Consider the following 24,041-nt stretch of genomic DNA (forward strand, 5'->3'; position numbering starts at 1 on the left):
ATATATATATATATATATATATATATATATATATATATATACACATATATATAATATACGTCGGCAAGCGGTCCAGAAAAAACGTAATCGCAAAATACACGCTTGTATCTCTATGCACTAATAATGCAATAATAATGTTGGTTATACACACTCGAATTTCTTGTCTCTGTATTACATAGTAAACACTACTTATTGTTTATGTACCGATTGTTACACTTGTACAAACGCTAAGATGTTTGTTCGACGAATAGCTCGACGCATTTTCGTTTATTTTTTGCTTTTACGACACTTTTGTGAATTTCGTTACATCTATCGTTTTTTTCCAAAGCATTCATTTTTTAACCGTGTATTTATTTTTCCGAAAGGAAATCGCGGTGAGTCGGAATATAAAATAAATTTCGTGTCGATCGTGTGTGTATATGTGTGGTCCATTAAGCCGTCTTTTAAACATCTTATCGTTTATTCACCACCACGCCATTATCTTCTGCATTAGTTACATGTATACTCTGATTTTTCTAACCTGTTTGCAATGGGATGCTGTTTCTCTCTTCTCCTTTTCTTCTCTCTTTCTCTCTCTTTTTTTCCGCTTGCGGTGTTTCAACGCGTGTGCAAATGTATACGTTATACGGAAGCACAGACTATGATCTACGTTACACGAACTAACTTAACTACGTTCTTCCTAAAACTACTCAGACTTCGATTTAACATTTATCTCGTGTAACTCGTTTATAAGAATAACATCACGATCGTATATTTGTAATATCGACTATGACGTCTATATCGCTTATCAATATTTAATACTGCATCGACTAGACTTGTTTACGTATAACGACATTCGACCTCGTTCATCGATACGTTACCTTTGCCTTATAAAGTTGACTATCTAATTTGACACATAATTCTCGTATACAGTCTTAATAGTTATGATAATGTTCATATTGTGCTAAAAATATGTCAAACTACAAAACTTTTTTTTCTTTTCGCAAATCCCTGTTTTTCTTTTTCTTATTTTTCTCTTTTTTTTTTGGTCGATATATAATGTCTCGTATAAATTTCCCTGTGGAATATCTTCCTGATCAGTGTGAGTAAAATAACATCTTTCTTTTAGAATTTTCTTCTTCACCGTTTGAATAGTACTATAGATCGTGTAATCTACGTTCGTACATATCTCTATTATATATCAGCTTAGCAGACGGCAAGTTGTAAATTTCATAACCAGTACAAAAGGACCAGTGCTAAACAATTATCACAGAGTCGTCAAGTTAATTTCATGTATACATATATATAGCGCACACTTAATTACACAATGTCTTTTACTAAATATAAAAAATAGCGCTTTCTCTATAAAATATAAATGCGTAAATTGTAAACCAATATCATCTCTCTCTTTCTCTCTCTCTACTGATATCTATTCTAACGACAAAATAGTAACGGCATAAAGTGGCAGTGAGTATATTTTTATCACAAAAATAAAATATGCTAATACGCGATAAAAAAAGATTTATGTTAAATATAAAACTCAACTTATGCAATAATTACGATGCATTCCTAAAGCATTTAACTGTCTTTTATCTCCTACTAATAATAAAGTGACGGGGACGAATTACATTAATATGCTCCGAAAATAACACTAGAACTACCGATACTCTGACTAGTCTGGCTATGAAATTTCAAACTTACTCTCTCTGTTATTTACACATTGCAGTAAAGCTTCATCACTAAGCTCACTAAACAATGACGAAAGTTTTCCGATATCGCACTAATCATCCCTATCGGACAGTAGAAAGATATACGTATCCAATAAATAACTGACAAAATATATAATACCAACAACAACGTACTTAAAGCTAAAAATGTAAATAATTTAAGAATAATAAAGCATACAAAATCTCCCGTTCTTCCATTAGCACCGTTATACTCTCCGGAAATAAGATACGTTCTCTTATACGACGACTAATACACGCTCGACGAGATCACACCTGCGATAAGACAGAACAGTTATTCGAGTTCTAAGACCAGTCCTCGTACTGACTGCCCATGGTTCATCTCATCAAATCGGCCGCTCTCTGCCGATCGCGATGCACCTCCCGCGGATGCATTCTTTTACGATGCGAAAAACAGTTCCCGGAGCTTGCGAAAGCTTTCGGACAATAAGGACACTGATAAGGCCTCGCACCCGTATGCTGATTTATGTGAAATTTCAGGTCCTGATTACGTTTGAACGTCTTATCACAAAGTGGGCATGCGTGCGGTCTCAAATCCGAGTGCGTTATGCTATGAGCACGTAACGTCGAATTCGTCGGGTAAACTCTGCCGCATACGTTGCACGGAAACTGTACGCCGCCGTGGTACTCCTTGTGTCTGAACAAATTCGATTGTGTCTTGAAACTGTAAAAAATTAAACACGTCGAATTAGAAAAGCTCGGAAATCTTACGAAAGTATAATATTAATATTATAATATTAAACAACTAAATTTATATAATATTTCATATACAATATATTATTTTAATGTCAAAATATTATATGTATAATTATGATTATTATCGTGATACAAACGCACATTCTGCCGCATATGTCGCAGCCGTACTTTCCTTTAGGCCTGTGCGTTTCTAAATGCACTTTCAGGTTTCCCTTTGTAGAGATTTTTTTACTGCAGATTGGACAGATGAAGTTGCTGGACGTATTGTTATCACCGTTCGTATGAAGTATACCGTTCGTGGAGTAAATGTGTTGAGAGCGTAGAATAGACTTCCCGTCGAATCTTCTCTCTCGGGGTAAGTGTGACCACAGGTGATTCTGTAAACCAATTTGCGATACGAAGGACCGAGCGCATATTGTACATTCGTGCGGTTTCACCGTAATGGACATATTTCTCTCATTGTCTTCGTGCAATTTGGTCTCACTTTCGTCTCTCTTCTTCTCTTCTGCCTCCGTTCCAGTATTTCTATATACACAAGAAATTCATGTTGAACAAGTACACTCGACTGTTAGTATAAGATTTTCTACATAAACAGCTTTGTAATGTGATACTTTATTTGTCGGTAAATATTCTTACTTTTTTGTCAATGGTAGCGGCTCTGGCGAATATGTTCTGATTATTTCTTCCTCGTTGTCAGAAGAATCCGAAGGATCTGATGCGGACTGTTCCATACCGCATTGTAAAAATAACATTGGATCCACTTTCACCTCCATTTCTTCCATGTTTGTGGTGTGACGTTTATCTTCTTGGGAATTTAACTCTGGTGGTCCCAGTGGCTCGTCCTCTGTTACAATTTCTATCGTACCCTGCTAAATAAAACGTTAATGAGTACTTATATCTTGCATACAAGAGTTTATATATATAATAACTTTATATATATTAATAAGTTTATATATATATATATATATATATATAATAATTAAATTTACATATATATTTATATACTAATTAATGTATATATACATATACATTGAAATTATTATTAATAGAAAAATAGAAGAGTATATAGCATATACCTTTGTCAATATTGAATGTAATAACCCTCGTTCTTCTACTTTCTTTGCATTATCTTGCGTATTTTTAATACTCTGCATCTCTTCATCTTGTACAGGATTCGTATTGTCAATGTTACCATAGAGCTGGGATTTTAATTTTTCCTGGGTACGATATGCCATCATTGCAAAGCGATGGACACCTTCCAGTCTCTTAATGCACACAGAACAAACCATTTTTGAAAATTTATCCTCCGATGATACCTGTGGAGCATTAAAAGATAAGTATACTTTACATGATAAATATAATTACGTACACTGTAAAACATATATATTTTTAAATACAGACTGGAATACAATATAATTATAGAAGTATTTTATAGTAAATCATTTTAAAATTCATTTCTACATTTTGCGTCCTTATGAAGATACAGGTTTATTTATTATTTCCCTTAATTTATTTTTATCTGTTAAACATTTCTTTTAATTGGCAGAAAATAATTTGAGCAATAGGGAAATAAGCCAATATTAAAGGTCAATGATGAATGTCATTTTCAAATATTAATAATGTCATTTCTGTTTATTATAAAATTAATAGTAGAAACATTATTAACATCATTATCATTATTTGTCGCATAATGCATCGTAATTCCTTTCGGTATTGTCGTGCAATTAACCTAGCTTTTGGTGCGTCACGAACGCCGATAATTTCGTCGGACAGGACGAGCTGGTGTTTATTTAAAAATCCTCGATATTTTTCGAACAATACATCTGATTGACGCATTCTCCGTAATTTATTCCGTTCTACGTCATTTCCCGACATTCCCCCACCACTACCACTACCATCACCACCCCTCATTTCCGATTATATTTATAGATGTAGTACTTATATAGCGCGCACTGCACGGTATACTTATTGCAATCAATAAAATGCTAATTTTTAACACTTTTGCAGCTCCGCACAAAATGGTCGCGTACGACGGGTATATTTTGCCTACGCGATCACCGATACCGTCGCATTGTTATTGCAATAAGCACGTTGACATTTCGCGACTGTCATTAAGACTGGTTTAATTAATTTTCGACCGGAGATTCTCGCGAGACGCATACACGTCGTCATGTCCCTTAAGGCACTCGCGTTACGGAAATGTCGACATTATACTTGAACGAACATCACAGATCGCGCACTGATCACTGTAACACGATTTATCCACGGCTGAGGAAAAAATTGTCTGGGAAAAAGGAAACGGTTAACGACGATCCACTCGGATTAACACCTTTGTCGCATCATCCATACAGAAATTCGCCACGTCATAAATTTCTCGCGATCACAATCGCGCTTGTATTCGCGTTTGATCACGAAGAATTATCATGATCGTATTGTTATCATAGACATGATTTCTCGCGAGCGAAAAATCGGCACTCGTCGCACGTGAAAATCCCGTCTCGCGATATCGTGTCTCGTTTGGGAATCGTCGCGATTTCTCGTCGACCGATCTCGAGAGGTCGATGATTATCTTGTCGTTGCCGATTACCGAACGGCGCGACGCTGATTTCAAAATTCGAAACTCGGTAACGACTGAAATTCACCCGCGACTGGCGCGTGACTGCAATCGTGACAAGCGTACACACATGCACACATATACACTCTGTGTGGAGGGAGGCGAATTTTCAAAAAAAAAAATAAAAAAAAATAAAAAATGAGAGTGAAATGAAAACGAGAAGTGAAAAAGAGACGATCGCTGCGCGTCTCACGTGTAGCAACTTGTCTCGCGATCACTCACCAGAATGTATAGATATTTCCGTATCTTCGTTTGCAGGTAATGACGCCGGCCGTCCTCAGCGAAAATGTGCACCCCGTCATTGTTGGCTGCAATGTTGGCTGCACAAATCCGGCAGTGGAACACCATGGGCTGATAATCCGCTTGCCGATCGCGCTGCTCGAGATCGCGTGCCGCCGTATCCATTTCAAAAAGGAATAGGGAAGACGATGGGAAACTAAATGAAGTGTGGATCTGCTGGAAGAGAGAGAAAGGAAGGGATTAATTAAAAATAGAGAGGGACGATTTTTCCTCTCGTTTCACAGCTGGAAGACTTCTTTTCGCCGAACCCCGCGAACAAAGAGGAAGAAGGAGAAAGAGAGAAGAGGTGTGTGTGTGTGTGTGTGTGTGTGTTAAAAAGGGAGAAAGAATGAGAGAAAACGAGAGAGAAAGAGAGATGAAGCACGCGAAGCGAGTAGTAAACGTCGGCGGCGGCACGCACGCGGTACTCGGTGAGAGGAAGAGCGTGACCACGTCGGCGCTCTTTTCTCTTTTCTTTTCTCCCTCGTCCCGTCACGTAACGACGGCTAGGACGCACGTCGCCTCACCGCCCCGGCGCGACGTCTTCATATGTTCGGACGACGACGGTGCATCCTCGTCCTCGTCGTCGCGAGGAGCGGCGATGCTGTGTGCGAAGAAGCCGAGACTGTGCCGCGCGCGTGTCTCCCCGGCGGGCGAAAGCGAACGAGCGCGACGTGCTTGATTATTCTATAACGATTTTCCCTCTTTTTTTGTTCCGCCGTATGTACTTTTGTGTGTGCGAACCGCGGGGATTGGGCGAGGAGATTATAAGCCGCGCGCGGCCACGGTACGGCACGACACGGCGCGACGCGACGCGACGCGAGACGTCGTCGTGCCCCGTTGCTTTGCTTTATAAAAACAGACGCGCGGCTAGGTATCGCACGGCGCGGGCACCCGCGGGCGTCGGCGGCTTGTACGTCCGTCCGTCCGTCTCGTCTCCCCCCGAGTGCTCAATACAAAATATATAATAGCATTCGTCGATTTGAAAAACATATGTATATAACCAATTGTTTTATTTATGGATTCCGCCGGCGCTTCGCGGAGCGGCGCGCGGCGCGGCGGCGCAGCGCTCAACGCGGCGTCGCGCGCGCGGCATACATATCTACAATACAACAACGGCGTCGCTTGAAAAGCGTCGCGACGGCGAGCCGTCGTCGCCGCCGACGCCGCCGCTGTCGCCGTAGTGGTGGATCGTAAAAATCGTGTGTTACATTGCGCTCGATGACGACGACGACGACACGGCCATGCGACGCGCAAAGAATAAAACGTATCGGCGCGCAACTTACTCTTAATTGGTCCGCCATGCAGGCGCGCCGGCCGGCGAGCGCCAATTTTTTTTCATTTCTCCTGCGATTTCCCGCGCATGATGCGTGTTGCGGGAACGCATGTTTGCGTCACCGACAACACGAGCGGCGACGTCGCGATGCCCGTTAAGCCGCACGTTGCGCGTTTTCGTTCGCTGGCCGTCCGCACACGTGGAAAATCCCTCTCGAGGCGTCCGTCGTTTCCCGCCATTTTTCGCGTCCTCCGAATGTTACTACGCGCGCGTGCCGCGTTTTTGCGCGCCGCGGAAAATAGTTCCGGATACTTGACGCGAACGAGCAGCCACCCCTCGATGGAGATGGGGAAGGGGATGCCTGGCGCTACGCTCTACGTCCCCATTTAAAAAAATCAATACTTAATAATTAGCAATTAATACGCGCGCCGGGTACTCATGTGTGCGTATGTCTGGCGATTACCCTCTTTCCCGTCCTCCCTACCTTCGCCTACCCCCGTCATCCCCCTGTCGATCCTAACAATAATGCCACATTCGTATAATGAGACGATCATTATTTCGTTAATTATTTTGTATTGACGTTCATTATTTTCCTTTTTCGTCCTGGCGATAGGATTACGTGCACGATTACATACGGATCGGGAGAGAAACGCGACGCTCGAGAGAGGTATTTTCGCGGTGACGGATGGGTGAAGATAATCCTCCGGAAAATGTAACGAAGCGATGACGATGACATGTTCATCACGATCGGCAACGATAATGATAGCGATGTTTCCAATCGACTGATAATTCGGCCGTGCATTTCATTTCGTCTTTTTCGACGCTGAAATTATAACAATACGCAACTGTCAAATTGAATAAACGTTAATGAAGCGAATACAACAGATATCATAGTTATAATTATATTAATGCAATAATACTTGAACGAGCAAATATATATCAATCGCAATATATTATTCTTTTGTTAGCACGAGATTAAGAATTACGAGTAATTTTCGAAAATTAATGTATCATTATTATTAATGCCTTTGTTAATTATTACTTGTTAATTATTATTATGGCTTATTATGATTATTATATGTGTATATCATCGAGTATCCTTTTCAATATCAATCTGTTTGTCGAAAATGTTTATTTACGTTAACATTTTCGGCAATCATACTAGAGAACGCATGTAAAACAAAAGCAGGTAAACAGAACTCGGACATAACCTTTGAGAATATCTCCAGTGCAATTAAAGCACCACCATGAGGACAGTTACCAAATTTCCGTCGTTCTCTATATAAATTCTGCGAGAAAAAGGGGAAATCATGTATCGCAATGTACTGTAAAATATACATTACTAATAGAAAAAGAGTTACTTTAGCATTACCTCTTTCGTATATCTGTAGTACGCGATCTCTTTCTTCCTCTATGTAAATTGCCCGTGAGAGAAAAATGTCGAGCAATCAAATCTGTGGCTACATATCGTTGCTGTACGGTGTCGCGGACAAACCGTTGAAGCTATGGTCGAAGCACGTTTCCTTGGGCGGCACGATCCATAGGGTGAGCGATGACACGTTGCACGGGGACAAGGTAATCGAAATCCTGGGGTCCCATGACAGTGTCGTTCCCACGAGTATAACTGCTCCTGCCAAGGTCGTAGACACTTTGAACATCAGGCTTGGCGTTCTCGTATTAATAATAAAGAATTTAAAATCACGCTTCAAGCTGGAAGTCCAGGTATATCACATTCTGTGATTTCTGAGAGAGACAATCGCGTTGTTGCCAATGTCTTTAGGATGATCTTCTGTTTTCTGTGCACAAAGATAACAGATAAGAAACAGTATCGGAGGAGATTTTCTTTCCTAACGTATAATCTCGAGAAATTACCAAGTGTCAATCCAAGCGTGGCTCGTATTCCACTGAAGTTGGAGGAACATTGGAATACTCTGGAGATAAATCTTCAGACTCTTTGTCATGTGGCGTATGGGACGGATTACGAGGCGTTGCAAAGAATGATCGTTTACCCGAACTGCCGTTTGAGAAGAGTATATCTGCAAGATCGTCATTATAATCACGATGAAACGGCTATCGAATTGTACAACGCATTTCTCGACACGTACATGTCCAAGTGGGGGATTAACTTCATTGAAAAGACTTGTCAGACAGAAGAATGTCATACAGGTTTCACATATGTTCTTCATATAAGTATTGAGTATACATATCAATGTGTGTCTATCTTTTATCCAATTTTTAGGATTATCAAAAGAATGCGATTCAAATCTGTTAGCAAATAATGATAGAACAATTGTACCACCAACAAAAGCTGACTTATCCAAAAATACTAATGATATAAATAAATTGGAAAATTCGAACGTATTTGATACCATTACAAATTCGTGTAATCCTAAGACGTTGAAAAAGAATTATATATCATTAAATACCTTGGTCAATGAAGCAAAAATTCATAATAATCAGAATGTTATGGAGCGACGAAGTCGGAGTCACTCGAAGTCTTTGATAAATGAATCGATCATGGGAAATAAACTGAAAGAGATCAGTAATAGCACGACAGAAAAACAAGGAAATCGAAATAGAAAAATAACACACGAGACATGGAATGCAAATTCTTTCATGAAACTTAACAATCGTATGTCGCATCCTGCGTCTTTCGTCGGGACAAGTCAGTTTCTGAGGATGCACGTCGGTAAAACATTATTCCAGAAAAATGTTCAAAATAAACCAGGATTTCCAAAACGTCTGCATCCGTATAGAATTCAAGATTTAGAAGATACTCCCGTTACACAGAGGAGTGATGTTAATTCTATCACAAATACAAAATTTGGAATATCCATTGCCAATGTTCCATTAGCTTCCAAGCCCAATTTATCTAGGAATGTTGGGTTTAGCTGCGATCAAATGAAGAACGATATAATTGTCTGTAACAATAGACACACAAAAAAGAATAAGAAAACCATTAATGATTTAAGATCTTCGGTTACTGTCGAGGAAAATGTTTAAGATAATTATACTTCGTATGCGATCGGAAAAGAAGCGAAACCAAACAATATAAAACCGCCAAGCACGTGTTTAAAAAAAGATAAAACTGTATATAATCTTATATCTGCACATAGTCTGATAAACAGATTTTTCGAAAAATTGCGGGATAAAGGACTCGTCAGGCCGCAGGTAGAATTCTCCATGTATGACGCGATAAATCGAAAAAATTATTGCAGCCAACAGAAACTTGTAGGTAGGCTTAGATGATGCATGCACAAATGTATACTGCTTTATGATGAACTTAGTTATTAGCCCGAAAATTCACCTGAAAAAAATATATCGTTTAAAATTTCATGCAAAAAAAGAATCATAATAAATATAAAATGTCATTTTAACTGCCATTAAATAAATTACTAATCTTAAAGTTTTAACGTTTTATTTTTAAAATGATTCCAACAAGTTTCAGCGACGTATTTAAATAAACTACATTAACAAGTAAAGTGATTTTTTGACTTTGTATTCTCTTCGGCGCTTATTTTAAATTTATAAGAATTATTTAAATTCTGTTGGTAAATCTTTCTTTGGACATAATCGATCCGAAAAACACACTCGTCCTGTAATCAGCATGAATTTGGACCCCAAGTATTTTCACGTAGTTTGCTCCTCATGCTCGAGGAGTGAAGACAGTCAAGTTGAATCTAGTTTTAACAATAGTTCAGTTTCTTCGGCACAGCACAGGCTTCAACCCTCTTGAATATACCCTGATAATCACTGGCACGAAATTGATTTTTGTCGTTTTGAATGAAATATTGAAACAGGCGATATTTCCAAGTTTCGCGTTCCCCTTTCACATATTTTAACACTTCGCTTTATTTTGAATCGGTAAGAATAATTTAAATTCCGCTGGCAACTCGTCCTCAGAGTATAACCGATCCGAAAAATACACTCGACGTATCCTACAATTAGCGTGAATTTGGACCCTAAGTGTCTCCACGTAATTCGTTCCGTATGCTCGACGCGTGAAATCGGCCAGGTTGAATTGTATTTGGTTCCATCCGTCATCCAATCTCATTGGCATAGTGCAGATAAACGGTTTCACCCTTGTTGTAGACTGATAATTGCTGGCGCGAAATCTACGGCGTACATTTTTGTCGTCTATTATCTGTAACATATAAAACATACATCAGGACAAAAGACAAACTGAGGGCAATGATGGACTAACGCTTAATATCTCAATGTACAAAATCAATAAGAAAATGATCAATGAGCTCACCTGAACTTCAAATGTGAAGTATTTCTTCAGATTCTTGATGATCATCACTAAGAAAGGTAATTTTATACCTAAAGTCTTTCTAGGATCGGCAGGACAAGTGATATACGTTGTGCTAACATTACTGCCTAATATTTCTAGGACAAGGCTCTGGATATCGTTGTCAGTGATTCTCTTGATATGTCCATTTCTAACTTTCTTGTCCCATATTTGCAGTGGTTTGCTGCCAATACTGTATAAAATGGATAAAAATCCACTTTGAAATGTATTCTTGAACATTTTTGCATCCACTAGAGATTTTATTACTCTAATGATTTATCCTGATGTTCTAAAACAAAATATTACACAGCGTTAATTGTATCCTGTTGCCAAATAAACTACAGGCTTAGCAGACTCTATGAATATATTTGTACACAACTTTATACATATACGAACCAGAGATTAACCTCTTCCCATTTTAACAGAGATAGGACTGGATTTGCTCCAGGCGACCAATTAAGGAATTCATGTTTACACTTGAAATAAACAATTTTTTGCTTTTAATTTAAGTAAAACAAAAGTGACTCTTTTGAACTTAAAAAGTATAATGGAGCATATACAAGTTTACTGTAGCTCTTGCTTGATATGCCAACTTGAATGTTTTTTTTATATTATGTTTTATATTTAACAATATACTTTATAAATCTTTGAATGCATATCATTTAACTACTGAAAAAAGTCTATGTATAGAGTAAAATGTACATACGATTTGAGTAGTGTATAAATCAGTGCGAATTATAAAAGTAATTATCACCATGCACCAGAAATTATGATAACCTAGTATAGTACAGATTTCAACATTATTATTTCTTCTCTTATACGTCAGACTTAATTTGTATTTTTAATTCGATATTTCAAAGTACTGTTTCACAAAACATCTGGCAATGCATTTAACCTAAACCTAAGCAATGTTTGATCAATATCAATCGATATATTACTTACTTTTTCTTCTTTAAATCGTAATTAGAGATGGACAACGACTGACTGATAAATTGATGTTTAGCTCTTCTTTATTATTAAAGAAGCGACAAACTTCTTGATGAACTTTAAATTCGTTCAATTTTCACAATAATCCGGTCGTGCTATTGTAGAGTAGTTGACTCGTCAGAGTGGAGTTTCTTTAGTAAGAGTTGGATATTGTCCGCCATTTATATTTCACCTGATGTAGTAGGATCCATTTGACGCTACAATTGCTTCAAAAAGCCATATAGACCAATCATAATTTTTTTACGCACTCTAAAGCGCTTGTAGCCCAAGTGGATTTTAACCTGTGAATCAAGGCTTGGTTTACACGATATATATAAACAACGGTATAATGGCTTGGTTTATATCGTGCACTTGATACACGTACTAAATAATAACTTTCTATTAGATAATCTTAATATCAACGATATATATAAACAACGGTATATTAAGTTGGTATAATACTCATCAACAAAACGTATTGTATTGATTGAGTGCGTCGCCGTTGATATGCATTGGCTTCGTTTACATCATGCGCTTGATACACGTACTAAATAGTAACTTTCTATTAGATAATCTTAATATCGACGATATATATAAACAACGGTATATTAAACTAGTATAACTAGTAGTACTCATCAACAAAACGTATTGTATTGATTGAATGCATCGCCGTTGATATGCATTATTCGATATTAAGATTATTTAATAAAAAGTTACTATTTAGTACGCGTATCAAGTGCACGATATAAATCAAGCCGATAACGTATTCGATTGGGATTGCGTTCCGTTCACGCATTGCCTACAATATACGTAATGATGGATCACACCGCGTCCGATGTCCGACGTACGATGTCCGATATCCAATAGGAGAACAACTTTCTAATAGAGAATTAAATTCTCCATTGGAAAGCTATTCTTTTATTGGATATCGGACGTCGTATGTCGGACACCAGACGCGGTGTGAATCCTGCATAACACGAACTATAGATAAATGCGCGTATATGCGTGAAACGGAACACGGTTTAGATTTGAGTTAAAGCTGGTTTATGATGGCCGTAATCCGTTAACTTATGCCGGAACCGTAAAAAAATTGATCAATTATAGTCGAATCATAAAAGAATAATCGACTGTGATTGGTCAATTTTTTACGGTTCCGGCATAAGTTAACGGATTACGGCGAACATAAACCAGCCTTTAATCGACCTGGGGTCAATTAATGACGCCACAAAACTCTTCTAGCCAATCACAAAATTTATAAAAAATGTTCGGCCAATCAGTAAGAACAATGGCGATTTGTAGCGGAGCATGTAACAAACTAATGGGAGCGTCCTGATTGACCACGGTACGATTGGACACAATCAACAGGTGAAAAAACTATCTAGTGAATTACTAGGTCGAACCAATCATTACAATCTGTGTCCAATCGGGTCCCATCCCAAACTAATAAGCGACCATCTGACTCAACATTGAGTTGTATTACTTGCAAAGTTTAGGCTTGGCTGCTCTGTCATTGACTTGTACTATAAGCTCGATTTGTCGGTGGCGGCTCGTAGTGGAAACTTTCGAACTAATCTTGAAAATTATGTGATGTTTCCACGAACTTACACTAGAGGAAAAAAATTCATAATTGCTTCTAAAGCTGGTAGCACATAGAAAAACTTAAGCAGTAAGATGTAAGCAGTAAGCGAATCAGCCAATCACAGTCGTTGATTCTTGGACCGTAAGAAGAATCAACGACTGTGATTGGTCAATTTGTTTAATGCTTACGTCTTACTGCTTAAGCTTTTCTGTGTGCCACGGCCCTAAGTACTATAAAATGATTCACTTTTTATGATTGCATACTAGGAAAGAAATTAAATAATTGATAAATAAAAGAGTTTACGCGAAAAGATTCATGATTGATACCCAAACTCTATTTTTCGAGTATTACGACAATGGTGGGTTAAAAACTTCTTTATTTTCAAATAATTCGACTTTGTCAAATCAGATTTGTAAAGGATTCAAATAAAATGTACTGACATTCGTGTGCCACCTTGTCATGCGTATATTTAAAACGCATAGTAAAAAGGCCATGTACATATATATATATACGAAACCTTTCTACAGTTGTTTATCAAATATAAACTGATATAAATATAAACCGATGTGAATAGAGAGAAAAGCAGTAGATTCCCATAAAATACGTTGTACAATTCATCTTTCGTAACGCAATTGAAAATCTCGCCAATATGAAAAGTCTTCCCGGATACTGTAGGTCTTATTTATTGGAGAAGCAATTCTCATTCAGAATTTACATTAGATAAGTGTTTCATTGTTGTTACGTACCAACAAATCGTTTCGCTTGGATAAACACAATAAAATTATTTGACGACGTCAAGCGTACCTCCCTTTTTTCTTTCTCGCGATATTAATAAAAATAAAAATTGCGAAGATTCGTTACATTTGCCTCCCGGAAGTAATCGCAATTTTTCTTTTTATGCAGCTAACTAATTTGAGGTTTCCTAACGTTCCATAATCTGTCTCATGGGTGTCGTTAAAACGCAAAGACGAAACGCAATATGAATTATACATGAAACTGATTATTCCTTATCAATTCCGCGATTATTTCTCTCCCGCTCTCAGCCGATATCGGCACAATAACTTTCGCGTTTCCTCGACATTTTGCGGATTCGCGCCCGAGTACATGCACCGGGTTTAATTTTTAACTTAACAGGCCATCTTTAAAGTGTCGAGGAATTCGTATAGTTCCTATATTTCGGTGAAACGTTGTTCGCTTATCATTACGATTAACTATGGTATTATCGTTACACGCATAAAATTATCCTCCCAGCGTGGGACGACAGTTGTTCATCAAATTGGTTTCTTCCTCTCTGTGTGTTCATCTTGAAAAACTATATATATGTATATATATATATATATGTATATATATATATATATATAATGGGATCTACCACTATGTCTCATAATACTGAATGCCACATGAACAAGAAAGGCCCATCTATTAAAGCGATATATAATCAGACCAAGAGAGGCGGCTCATTTCCACGAGCTCCTCTGACGAATCAATAAATAATTGTTTGCAAATGGCCTTCAACGAATGATCGAATGTAACCGCGTGCATTATTTCGGGAATCGTCTCGAATGCTCGACATCAGTTACGCAATCTACGATGTAACGAGTGGGCGTTATGAAATCAGTACGTGCACGAGTTTAGTGAACAATAACAGTTATATAATTTTGTTTGTTGTTCAATAAATCGAGTTGTATGCGAACGATGAATGAGAGGACAGGCTGAGATTGAGAATGTCAGTACAAAGATCTTTGCGGAATAAAATGTTGTCGGTGAAGGCAAACGTTGATCACATCCTCGTGTTGAGTGCGCGAAAGAAATTCTTCGTTTCGACAAATAAAAGCAACGCTATTACTTGAAGTCTGTACCGTTTCTCATTGCCCGTTCCTCGTTCATTATCGAATTTTCTCCGTGCCGTAACGTTTCTCTCATTTTCTTTCTCCTCTCCTCTTTTTTGGGCAACAAGACAAAATTCACCGTTGACTGACAGAAAAAATCCGTTTGTCGAAAATAATTCAGTAATATTCTCGATGCAACGGGACAAATTTTGAGTTATTACCTTTTTCTTCTCTCCTTGTTCTCACTTTCTCTTTCTTCTTTTTTTTAGATTCAGCGAAATTTCCAATACACAACGTATCCATTTTACTTATCCACCGCCGGAGATAGATAGATAGGTGTATGGAAATTTCTATTTTCCTTCACTTCTCAATATTTTACGGAATATGAATGTACGAGCTCCAGAATGCTTCTGGCCCCTGTAGAAAAGCAAACTGGGGCGTGGAGAGAGTTGTATATCGCATTACCTATGGTACGGCTTTTACCAATCAAACAATAACTACTCAATCTTTCACACAATCACTTATCTTAAGCTGAGGTAACCAGAGTATACTCTGAGAAAAAACATCATTTTTATATGCGACAAAATAGAAATTAATTTTGAGATCTGCTTTGACGAAACGATAAAAGTACATTATATCGTAAGCTAATTGATCACGACGAGAGGAAAAAATAGAATATATTGAAATGTAACAGAAAGAAAGGAAGAAAGAAATCGTACTACGATCATTCACGCGATAATTCGCGTTTCAGCGTTAGGTAATAAGACATAGCTTCATTTTTCATTCATAATAATGAGAAAGCCAAGGAACTCGTAATTCAGAAATGAAGAGATGGTCGCATTTCATCTCCAGATTTCGTAACTCTGCTTATCGTGTCTACCGAGTGTTCATATGATCATTGGCCAGTTACAATTGGCGAATAATCATCTCGAATTCTCGTGGATAAGTTATTCTTCGCACTTCGATTGCGATCCTCTCAATGAAAAGGTTACACAATAAATATAGCGGTTATAGCTGGTCACTGCTAGGATCGCAACCGCGATCAAGCACCAATAATAAACGTTTGTCGTGATCTCACGTAACGTTAATCAATTTTGCAAAAAGTGCAAATATATACGAGTAGTTCAACGATACGCCGTTGTCTACAATACGATTGATAGTAACGTATCTCCGATAGTCACAGAAAGTCAGCTTTATCTATTGTGACTGATCAGATTGTTATTACTAAACAGAAAGATTTTCACGCAGTTATTAAATACACATGGCTTATTGGTGCTTGAACGGCATTTCAATATAATTAAGACACTGTGAAAGATTAGAAAGTTTTGCATAATAATTAAGCAATGATCATTAATATATATAATTAACCAATAATATATAACTGATCGGATGTTTGTTGAACTTTTATTCAACTTTTCATAATTTAACTTTTCGTAATTCAACAATTTGAGCATCAAGTACATAAAATAAAAGTGAATATCAAGTACATAAAAGCGTAATCGCGCGATAATCTTTGTTTTTTTTTGTTTGATAAAGTACATTTTTATAAATTATGATTTTTCTACAATAGACAAGTGTTATTTTATAATTCAAAATATAGTTAAATCATTGCATAATAAAAAAGAAAGAGATCGTAAATATAAAATAACATGTAAATATGTCCATAAGTAAATAAAAAACCGCTCGAAATAATAACCCTTGGTATTGATAATCCTTATTAATACCGCACAATAAATTTTTCAATAAAAAAATTTAATAATAAATTTTCTCTTTCGCAGTGTCTTAAAGAAGCATAAATATAACTCAACGTTGTATGCGAGTCTTAAACGTTATTCAGTTACTTATCGATAGCTCCATCCATAATGTTGTTTTTAACTTGAATGCTAATGTGTATTCCATCACCAGACGCACCTTTGTCTTTCTTCGCTTGCGCATTCGCAGCATTGTCAAGTCCCAGTTTCGTGAGAGTACGAAGAGCCCTTAACGCCGCTTGATTACGGCTCGCAGCTATTGTCGCTCCGTTGCCATGACATACTTGCGGTGGATCGGTGCTGAGTGATACGAGCGAAAGATATTCCTTGTTTATGGACACACCCTGGAATAATAAATGAAATCTGAATATTTGCTATTTTATCATAGATCTTAATATTATACCAAATCGCTAATATATAGAAAAGATATTCAAAATAATTAAGAGATCATATAGAATAATTTTGATAAATAGATCTGTAGTTTAGAATTTCATAAGTGTAACGTTTTTTTTCAATAGTATTAAGTGATTGGAGTATAAATAAAATTATTTCGACGATACGCATTTGTCAATTCCTTGCGCTCGTCACTTCCTTCCTTTCTTTTCTTCACTTAAAAAAAAAATTGTAAAATTAATTAATCTTAATTTTATGTTAATGCAAGTCAAGTGATAGCACTGAAGTTACCTTCGGGAAATCGCTGAATTCTACACTGAAGTTAAGTAACTGAGATAGATAATGCAATTGATCTTTGGGTGAGACACCAGCGGAGTTCTGCTGCTGCTGCCCACGCAATTCTTCAGCAACTATCTGCACACTGGGTCCGCCCCCTAATTTAGATTCTTGACCTCCATCCACCAGTAGAAGACCAGGTGCTAATTGACGGCCGATAGTACCTAAATGAAAGAACAATATATGTCACAAATGAAGAATTGGATCACAGAACCACTGTTTTTAGCTTACCTCCTACCGAGTGAGGTTGAGTATCGTTTATTTGATCATCTTCGAGAAATGTCACCTTCCTGGGCTTTGTCTCCGTATTCTCACTGTCTCCTGTTTTAATGGATGGCTTGGCGGGTTGTGGCGACGGTTTGCTGTACCCTAATTGTGTCAAAAGAGCTTCGGCAGCAGCTCTTTTGGCCAATTTCTTGTTAGGTCCAATTCCTTGAGCTGAATGCTGACCCATAGTCACCTCCATGATGAACTCTCTGCGTCTCGGCGCGCCCTTCTCGTCTATAAGATTGTAGACGGGCTCTCGTTCTCGTTTTGCCTGTTGAATCTGAACCAGACGCGAGACCGGATTAACTTCCTCCGCGGCTTCGTTTTCCGAGCGGGGCTCTTGATAGACTTTAATTAAATTACGAGATTTCTTCTTTGTTGCCGGTGGCTTACGCTTGACTCGCAGTGATCGATTTTGTATGCTAGCGGGTAACGGGGGAAGACGCTTCAGTTCCTCTAACATTAACTCGGCGGCGCGTTTTTTTGATACCTGGAAAATATAAAAGAATGGAGAAAAGAATTTTGTGAGAAATTGTACAATTGCCATTGTTTTATTAAAATTACCTTTTTCGAGGATCCTTCTCCCACGGTAACTTTGTCACCAACAGTACACTTCGTCATGAAAGTTCTTATGTGGGGTTTACCGCTCTCTGAGACGACTTCGAAGCTGACTGGTAGCCCACGCTTCAATGCGGTCTCATGGACTAAAGATACTGGACTCTTCAATTCTGCATTCGGATCGTCGATTCCGCTCAATGTTCCATTCTCGTTGGTGTTGTTAGCGTTCGCGACTTCCTCCGGCAGTGGTAATTGGCGCAATTGTTCCAAGGCTCTGCTGGCCGCGTCATGACGGGCCGCTTGCCCGGTCAGACCTCTGCCTGTGAACTCGCGTTCGCCGACTTTCAGAGAAACGAGATACAATCCTTGAAGATCCGTGTGAACTCCGCGATTGTACGGAAGTCGTGGGTTAAACATTCGCGGATAGTTGCCGAAACCGTGCGTTACCGCATATTGATGCTGCAGTGCGGCTGGTGGTGCTTGTCGAAATGTGTAGACAGTCGGTTCGCCGCGTTTCATGGCAAGAGCGTTCAGTTCAACAGTGGGAGGCAAATGTCCTGTCAAGCAACGAAATTCAATTAATTACACGAAGAAAAACGATTGGTCGAACTAACATGACAATGACACTAAATTAAACACGTCCTCAAATAAAAACAGAATTTAATTGTGTTATTGTCATGTGATTTCAACCAATCTTTTTTCTTTCTCCACGGATACAATAGAAAAGTATATCATATGAGTATAATAAGAGAGAATACAAATATAAATATAAAATAAATATAAGATATGTCAAGGATGTTTAAAAAAGAATTTGGATTTTGTGTGCCTCTTATAAATAAGATGACATTAAGTGAAATTCATAATCAAAATTACCCGAGCCGGTTGGACATTTGCCTAGATGACCAATCCTCATGGCCTTTGTGGGTTTAGGGGGCGGCTGACGGTACCAAGTCTTAGTTAACGCTTCTGTCGCTGCGCTGTGTTGAGCCTTCTTTATACTGGGACCTTCCGCGATATACTCCTCTTCGCCGAGTTTTAGCGTCACAGTGAATCTCTTCTTGTGCGCCGGTCCTTGCTCATTAGTGAGTCTATACTGATGCTGAACCCTATTGAATCTCGCCAGCTCGTTCAACAAACACATAGGTGTCTTTTCTTTCATGTTTGCCAAAGCTGGATTGGTTACGTTGGCATGATTCTGACCGGATGAACCATCGTCCCTGGACTCTCCTCCGTTGCCATCGTTCGTCACTGTTTTCGTTTGTTCGGTAACGACCTGCTGCGACACGTGCTGCTGCGGCTGTTGCTGCTGCTGTGATTGTTGCTGTTGCTGCGTCTGCTGTTGGAGAGATTGATTCGGTTGGTTATTCGGTTGCTGCTGCTGCTGATGATATTGGGACTGTATATTCGAGTTCTGAAGAGTCACAGAGACCGTGCTCGTCTGGTCCTTCATGCTAACGCTAACCATAGTATCTGAAACAGATATTTCGTATATCGATTGCCGTTAAAGTTCCTGGGAGTCGATTATATATACTATCACAACTTGATGAAAATTAAATGTGAACAAATTTATCAGAAGATTTACTTTTATTTGTCAAATCTAATGAATTTGTTCACTTCTGCAATTTTTACTACATTATGTTAATATACAATTGACTCCCTAGACTTTCGACATGGTCATCTTGATTTATGATGTCAGAAGGGCGAGAAAATAAATATTAAAAATTCTTGCAAATACATTGAAATAAAATATCATGTTTACAATATGATACTTGCAAATAAATCGAGGAGATCCGTAAGACAGTCCGAACACTTTTCCTTTACTTTAATAATCAATAGCCATAAAATTAACATGATAAAAAAGTCATAAACATGATAAAATCATGAAGGAAGGTAGGTTAAAAAGGAAGGTTATATATCACATTAATTTTATGATTATTTATTGATTATTCGGACGAAAGATAAGTGTTCGGATTATCTTATAAGTCTGTTTGATCGTTTGCAAATATTATTTTATTGGTACATCTTTTTATACATCATCAAAATCAAGAGTTCCGCGGCGAGGAGCCAGAAATCTTAAGGAGTTTATTTACCAGGTATATATTTTCAGGGCGCGCAAGGAGCGTATTTTCAGTGACGTATCTCAAGGGAGTACTCAAATTCACTATTTACCGAACAAAGTTTTTATATATTTATTTCATTATTTAAATAATAAACATTAACTTGAAACTAATTTCATGTTACTACCTTGCCACGTTTCATTCAGATAGCTATGTTTCTCAAGGCATAAAACAATAGTTTTCTGGTCTATAATTAACACTGCATAAAAACAGTATGGTTATACTATTCTCTCTTATGTTTCCTAATATATAACATGTATAACAATAAATTTTTTTATTTAGGTAATATCACTTTTTACAAAAAGTTACACTAGAATAATGATTATCTATATTGCTTCCACTATAATATTATATATGCAACATTGCAATGTTCAGCATTAAGTTTCTCATGAAGTGTAAGCAAATTGTATAGAACTTGAACTACAAATGTGTTTCACTGTGATAAATGTTACATTTTTGTATAATTTTAAGCATTTTAATTTAAATGAATAAACTCCTTAATAGAAAGTTAAGCAGGAAATTTAAACATCATCACTGTAATATATATCTATACTTACTGTTTGCATTGTGCGTATTCATGCCCATCAACATTGGCTGTCTGGGATTTCCATGCGGCGGGCCAGGATGCTGCATGTGATGCATATGCTGTTGATGGGGGGGCATTGACAGTATTGGTTGATGTGGATTCCGATGCGGCAACAGATGCTGCGGCTGATGTAAAGGGGGCAAGTTAGCCTGCTGCATAGGCCGCATCGGACCTGCCATTCTATACAAACATGTTCCTTTGATTAAAATATATCCTCATATATTTGTTATATTAATTACCTGATTATTTATGAACTCACTAATAAACATAGGCATGCAACATAGATAACTAATAAACATAGGCATGCAACATAGATAACTAATGAACGTAGACAATTTATACATTATTATATCTGTATAAACATCTTGAATAAAGATTGACTAACAAGAATATATACTTGAGAATATTAACCTGTTATCTCGCAACTGATTTTGCATTGCGTGATGGCGTAACATCTTATGAAAATCTATAGAGAAACCTACAAAAGAGAAAAGAATTCCTTTCATTATATTAATCAGTAAAAGAGAAGAAGGCAAACAGAGTTAGCTCTTCTCTTCTAGAGTTAGTTCTTCTCATTTATCACAGATAAAACTTTGCTCCAATTTCTATGACCTTCACCCTATATATATATTTATTTTCACATATATTCACACATGTATTTCTCGAATCGTTTCAAAATAAAAATTTTGAAAGAACACCTCTTTAGAAGCAACCGCAAGTTCGTTAAAAAATGAACGGGTAAGAGTCAACGCACAAGCACATCCGTAACATGTTACGTTACGTTAAGTACTGACAATGGCCATACTTGTACGTAAACTTAAACTTAAGTCAACGCACCAAGAAATCCGTAAACTTAACATATTACAGATGTTCTTGTGCGGAAGCTCTAAGGTTGGCACGTCACGTTACCGGCGATCTTGAACACTGTCTTATGATGTTTAACTTATCGCAATTCGTCATTATCGCAGCCCTAATATGATACAAATGGCTGTGTACGCGTACAGGAAGACGGTTTATCCTTCTTACAAAAAAAAAGGCGAGCCGGTACAGTTAGCAGTAGTGAATGAGATTTTACAAACGCGTCATCGCGGTCGCGCGCGATCTTCGTACGCACGGACCCATATTACGGGTCTGTGCGTGCCCAGTCGAGATTCCGTCTATAAATAAGTGTCAATTCGACACAATGTGACAGCCTGGCGTCAACGACGACGATGATAACGACAACGGCGGCATTTCCGCTGAATGCTGAACGCGAGCCGCTCTTGTTCCTCGCTTCGTACGTACTTACCCGATCTAGCTCGTTCTATTTCACGGAAATTTTGCGCGCGACACACGATACAGTGAAATTTCCGGCGAAACAGATCGGCCACACCATGTAGCGAACACCGCCAAGCCCTCAGCACGGGATATTGGCAAACAGTAAAGAAAAGTATATTCTGTAGACTAAAATGCGGCCATTTTAATGTGAGACTGAGCCTCGGCCATCGAGTATGCACCATCACTATAGATAGGCAACATGATAAATTAATTTGATTGTTGCACGCATGATGTCGCACTAATTGCGTTTATCGAACGTATCCAATGGCCTGGTTTATATCGTGCATTTGATACACGTACTAAATAGTAACTTTCTATTAGATAATCTTAATATTGACAATGCATATTAGCGGCGACGCGTTCAATCAATACAATATGTTTTATTGATGAGTATTATACCAGCTTAATATATTGTTGTTTATATATATCGTCGATATTAAGTTTATCTAATAGAAAGTAACTATTTAGTACGCGTATCAAGTGTACGATGTAAACCAAGCCAGTGACGTATATACATAGACCAGGCATTCTGTCCGCAAAGTGAAACCGGAAGTTGGCAATTTAAAACAGAGTGAGAAAGTTGATTTACCCCCAGTGCTTTCTCACTATATTATTGACCGTTAAGGAGGATCCGTTTAACACACTGCAAATACTTTAAAACGTTAAATAAAGTAATGTGATTGATCCATTCGTCACTCTGAAGCACATACAGTACTAAACTATTTACAGCACTAAACTTTATCCAAGAACTGTATTTCGTTATAGTAACCTAACATTTTCATTTGACAGTAGAATGAGAACAGGATAAGACCAATTGCTGTGATTATTTATACACAGCATAAAATATTATAAATATTAAATCAATTTTATATCAAGATAAGTGAAAGATATGGTTTTATTTTTTTAATTCTGCACTACATTATATATAGCACTTGACAGTTTGACAGTGACCATATTCTTTCTATACGATAGAATGAGAAAGCACTAGAGACAAATCAACTTTCTCACTCTGTTTTAAACTGCCAACTTCCGGCTTCTTGGCGATTCTCTTTAGAGTACGTTTCAAAATTCAAACTTGGTTACTATTTTCTATAGTATACGTAATATAAACTTGGTAACTATAGGTAACTTGGTTAGTAACTTGGTTACTATTTTCTATAGTATACGTAATATAAATTATAGAACTATGGTAACCAAAGTTGAATTTTGGAACACACCTAATTTGGAACGACCCTAGGGTTGCGTTCTTTTATTTGGGTGGGACCCGATTGACCACGGTACGATTGGACACAGATTGTAATGATTGGTTCGACCTAGTAATTCACTAGATAATTCTTTTCATCAGTTGGTTGTGTCCAATCGTACCGTGGTCAATCGGGACGCTCCCCTTTTATTTGCAACAGATGTAGCAGAATGCATTTCGTGGATGCATCAAGATTGCACTTTTTAAAGTTACTAGCTA

The 24,041-nt window shown here is 37.7% G+C and overlaps 4 protein-coding genes and 1 pseudogene across 10 annotated transcripts in view; 1 reads left to right on the forward strand and 4 right to left on the reverse strand.

Annotated features, from left to right (window-relative positions):
- LOC116852786 (nicotinate phosphoribosyltransferase) overlaps positions 1-966 on the reverse strand; it is a 16,722-nt gene extending 15,756 nt beyond the window's left edge. The window contains exon 1 of the mRNA XM_032833448.1: positions 521-966. The gene's annotated coding sequence lies outside the window, so the exon portion shown is untranslated. The remainder of the gene's footprint in view (positions 1-520) is intronic.
- LOC116852788 (zinc finger protein 836-like) lies at positions 588-6,739 on the reverse strand. Of its 5 annotated transcripts, none has more exons than XM_032833453.1 (6): positions 6,600-6,739; positions 5,257-5,490; positions 3,497-3,736; positions 3,057-3,286; positions 2,562-2,945; positions 588-2,388 (listed from the first exon to the last, which is right to left on the reverse strand). In XM_032833453.1, exons 1-6 carry the CDS (start codon positions 6,615-6,617, stop codon positions 2,043-2,045), a joined length of 1,452 nt encoding a protein of 483 aa, XP_032689344.1. In that variant the 5' UTR covers positions 6,618-6,739; the 3' UTR covers positions 588-2,042. The 5 variants fall into 5 exon arrangements, with proteins under 5 accessions (XP_032689344.1, XP_032689343.1, XP_032689346.1 ...); XM_032833452.1 differs by having other exon boundaries at positions 3,057-3,289; XM_032833455.1 differs by lacking the exons at positions 5,257-5,490; positions 6,600-6,739 and adding an exon at positions 4,750-4,907 and having other exon boundaries at positions 3,057-3,289.
- A 1,250-nt stretch (positions 6,740-7,989) lies between these two features.
- LOC116852787 lies at positions 7,990-9,631 on the forward strand (annotated as a pseudogene).
- A 359-nt stretch (positions 9,632-9,990) lies between these two features.
- Positions 9,991-12,393, reverse strand: LOC116852789 (cilia- and flagella-associated protein 20). 3 transcript variants are annotated; one of them, XM_032833457.1, is made up of 5 exons: positions 12,232-12,393; positions 11,823-12,148; positions 11,277-11,356; positions 10,845-11,169; positions 9,991-10,733 (listed from the first exon to the last, which is right to left on the reverse strand). In XM_032833457.1, the coding sequence occupies exons 4-5, from the start codon at positions 11,118-11,120 to the stop codon at positions 10,428-10,430; spliced, it is 582 nt and encodes a 193-aa protein (XP_032689348.1). In that variant the 5' UTR covers positions 11,121-11,169; positions 11,277-11,356; positions 11,823-12,148; positions 12,232-12,393; the 3' UTR covers positions 9,991-10,427. The 3 variants fall into 3 exon arrangements, with proteins under 3 accessions (XP_032689348.1, XP_032689349.1, XP_032689350.1); XM_032833458.1 differs by adding an exon at positions 11,587-11,657 and having other exon boundaries at positions 11,823-12,390; XM_032833459.1 differs by lacking the exon at positions 11,277-11,356 and having other exon boundaries at positions 11,823-12,393.
- Positions 12,394-13,866: 1,473 nt separating this feature from the next.
- On the reverse strand, positions 13,867-22,736 carry LOC116852800 (double-stranded RNA-binding protein Staufen homolog 2). The gene is made up of 8 exons (XM_032833474.1): positions 22,551-22,736; positions 21,674-21,740; positions 21,234-21,442; positions 19,433-20,029; positions 18,566-19,116; positions 17,966-18,491; positions 17,690-17,898; positions 13,867-17,349 (listed from the first exon to the last, which is right to left on the reverse strand). Exons 2-8 carry the CDS (start codon positions 21,715-21,717, stop codon positions 17,092-17,094), a joined length of 2,394 nt encoding a protein of 797 aa, XP_032689365.1. The 5' UTR covers positions 21,718-21,740; positions 22,551-22,736; the 3' UTR covers positions 13,867-17,091.
- Between the last annotated feature and the right edge of the window lie 1,305 nt (positions 22,737-24,041).

Source organism: Odontomachus brunneus, unplaced genomic scaffold (genome assembly GCF_010583005.1).
Source record: "Odontomachus brunneus isolate Ranch 3 - 2012 unplaced genomic scaffold, Obru_v1 Obru_scaffold_256, whole genome shotgun sequence".
Taxonomy (NCBI): Eukaryota; Metazoa; Arthropoda; class Insecta; order Hymenoptera; family Formicidae; genus Odontomachus; species Odontomachus brunneus.